The 2,889-nt window shown below is 36.6% G+C and overlaps 1 protein-coding gene across 1 annotated transcript; it reads right to left on the bottom strand.

Annotated features, from left to right (window-relative positions):
- Nucleotides 1-617: 617 nt before the first annotated feature.
- On the bottom strand, nt 618-2,116 carry LOC106713710. The gene is made up of 2 exons (XM_014506557.2): nt 1,911-2,116; nt 618-1,622 (listed from the first exon to the last, which is right to left on the bottom strand). Exons 1-2 carry the CDS (start codon nt 2,059-2,061, stop codon nt 967-969), a joined length of 807 nt encoding a protein of 268 aa, XP_014362043.2. The 5' UTR covers nt 2,062-2,116; the 3' UTR covers nt 618-966.
- Between the last annotated feature and the right edge of the window lie 773 nt (nt 2,117-2,889).

Genomic DNA, 2,889 nt, shown 5'->3' with positions numbered 1-2,889 from the left:
AGCAACATTATTAATAAAAATATGAGTCAAAATTTTATATGCTATTCTTTATAATATTGTAAAATATTGGTTAACTGTATCTTTACTAAATTTCTTCAAATAAATAATTATGTTGCAAATTGTGTTTTAATTCACATTTCGTGGTAAACTCCGAAACAATAGCCGCAACAAGTATGAACGTCTGTGACTAGAGGCACACTTTTAATCCATTTCCCAGCTCCCAACGTTTCTCTAATGTACCGTCCCGCAAGGCTTAAGGGTGGCCTTACGCCCTGGATCCCTACACCCTAACGAGGTGAGAAAAGAAACTCAGATGGTAACAAAAGATGTTTAAGCACTCAGCGGTAGGCATATTAAATTTATAAGGTCGAGAGGTAACGTGCTATCAGTTCCGCGGCGTTTATTACTCCCCTATTATGGCTGAATTCCGGTGGATTCGCCCAGCGACAGATGAGCGGCGGCAGATCAAGGAACGGCAGGACAGAAGGTGTACGTCGACCGTAGCTGGGTGTTCCCTAGGCGGCTAAGCGGCGGCCGTAGGAATTCGGGCATAAGGAATTTAGGTGATGACGGTATAGGGTAGTGGATAAATTGAAAATATCAGCACGGCAGTCAAACTTATTCTTTATTAAAAACTCTATGATAAAACTATTTACATATTTACAACAAATATTTCTTCAAGTTCTCTTCACTACTACATCTTGGTGTTTACTCGTCGATTTCCCGCGTGATTCTCTTTTTTAACCAAACATTTTATACAATAAAAGGCAAAGGTTTTGTGGCCTGTATGCGATCTCTTTGGCAGAATGCTTGATCTTTGTCCACCAAAGAGTTTGGATACGTAATTCTTCACTCAACATAAAGATAAATGTGTTTACTCTGTGCAATTAGGTAATGTATGCAAAGCAATGAGATAAAATTATATATAATCCTTATAAATAACAGTAAAATTATTGGAATAACTTCTCAATTAGGTGATTCTTTCTTGACGTTTTTCAATAGCAAATTAATTAATCGCTTTTGAATGCGTCTCGTATCATTTATATTGTTTATACTTTTCCTTATCTCTGTATCGTTTGTTTTTATTTCATCAATTAACAACATAGCTTTAATTTTAAATAATCTAACTTGTTCATCAGTCATTGTTTCCAGTTCTGGTAGAAGACTTAGTAAGAAGAAACGCAAAGCATTTCCATTGATCTTGTTTGAATTTGTTGTGATTATGTTTGATTTTTTAATTTTTTTGTTTGTTTTTGTTACAATTGGTGTAAAGTGTTTACGTCGTCTAGGGGCTGTAGGCTTTTCTCTAGGTATTATACATTCAGAGGTAACAGATTCGGCGATTATGACTGGTATTTCTTTGTTTAAATTCTCATCTTCAGATTGTGCTTCAAGAATTTCTTCTGGTTCCATTTTTACTATTACGTCACTCGTATTATTTTTTAGTGAATCATTTAATTGAAGTTCGTCTATATATTCTAAATTATTAATCGATTTCATAAACGGCAATATGAATTGTAGGTAAGCGGTTAAATAGTAAGGCTTTTTATATCTAGTGGTTGGCTTTAAACTTCTTAGAAATGAACATCGGATGTTTCGCCATTTTTCTTTGCAGTCGCTTACTGAAAAAGAAAAAAAAAGTATTAAATGTAAAACATTATTTGTAACCGTTGAGTACCGTGCTGCCATCTCGTGGTGAAATAATCAACATATCCATTTAACACTGCCATACACTGTCATATTATTTTATCATCACAATCGCATTATTTAATGAATAACAATCATCCAATTACAATCTTATATTTCGTTACAGCACATGTTATATGACTACATTTTAAATTCTAATCCATAATATGGAATATAAGCTTTATGGTAAAGAACATAAAGACAGTTATGCTTTGAAAAAGTACCTGTCAGGTTGTTATTATGTGCAACTTGTGCCCATGCTTCTTCAGCGAGATCCTTACGGTTGTATTCGGGCAAATAACTGTTGTAGAGACACGGATATTTCTCTATTTCTTGCACTAGAGCAATTTCGGCCGACATAGCGTATAAGAACATAACACGAAACTTGCGTTGTTTTTACGCCGCATGCGAGGCGGTTACTGGCGGGAGAATGTTGTAATCGTGTCGCGCCGCGCTCTCCCCGCGCCGCGTCTACCCCGTGAATGCCCCGCGCCTGCCCCGCACGCTCTCCGCGCGTGTCGCATGACGCCGGTTCTGGCTCCGCAAAGTCGCGCCGCACCGTACCTGCTACTCCCCAACGCCGCATTCTTCTCGCACTGTTGTTTTAGCCGACGCTTTTTTGTTTCAACTTGTATTTTTTTTTATCTACGTTTACTCAATGACTTAGAGTTAACTTTAAAAACATCTTAGTGTTTACTATTAGTCCGTTTCCCTAAGTCGGCATTATTAACCTGTCCACAAGAACAATCTTTGATATTTCAAAAAATTGTCTTAAAATAATCCGAATGTCGTTGAAGAAAAATTTCCAACTTATTCCAATAACTTATAAGGAACGATTTCACGCGAAACTTTTAGGTAATAATCTTTCGATTTACGACGAAAAAAAGCTCAATACTCTTCAATACATCTCTATCAGTCATAATATCTGAATTTATTCCGTTCTCATTCATTATATCCTTGCACATAATCCATCCACACTTGCTTCGGTCTGGTACCGTTTACTATTGTGTAAATTGATGGTAAATAAATTAAAAAGTAAGGAATATAATTCTGCACTTTTTGAAATTAACTTTTTTTAACAAACAATAACAATGGCAACATTAAACACAGGCACAGGAGAAGCGAGCGCCGGCCGTTGCTTTGGCTAGCGGCTTTAATTGCGGGTATCCGATCTAATTTTCTCTCTTGTATTGAGGTCGAGGG

Source organism: Papilio machaon, chromosome 12, assembly GCF_912999745.1.
Source record: "Papilio machaon chromosome 12, ilPapMach1.1, whole genome shotgun sequence".
Lineage (NCBI taxonomy): Eukaryota > Metazoa > Arthropoda > Insecta > Lepidoptera > Papilionidae > Papilio > Papilio machaon.
Note: the sequence above shows the minus strand (reverse complement) of the source record. Positions and strands in the feature narration are given on the sequence as shown.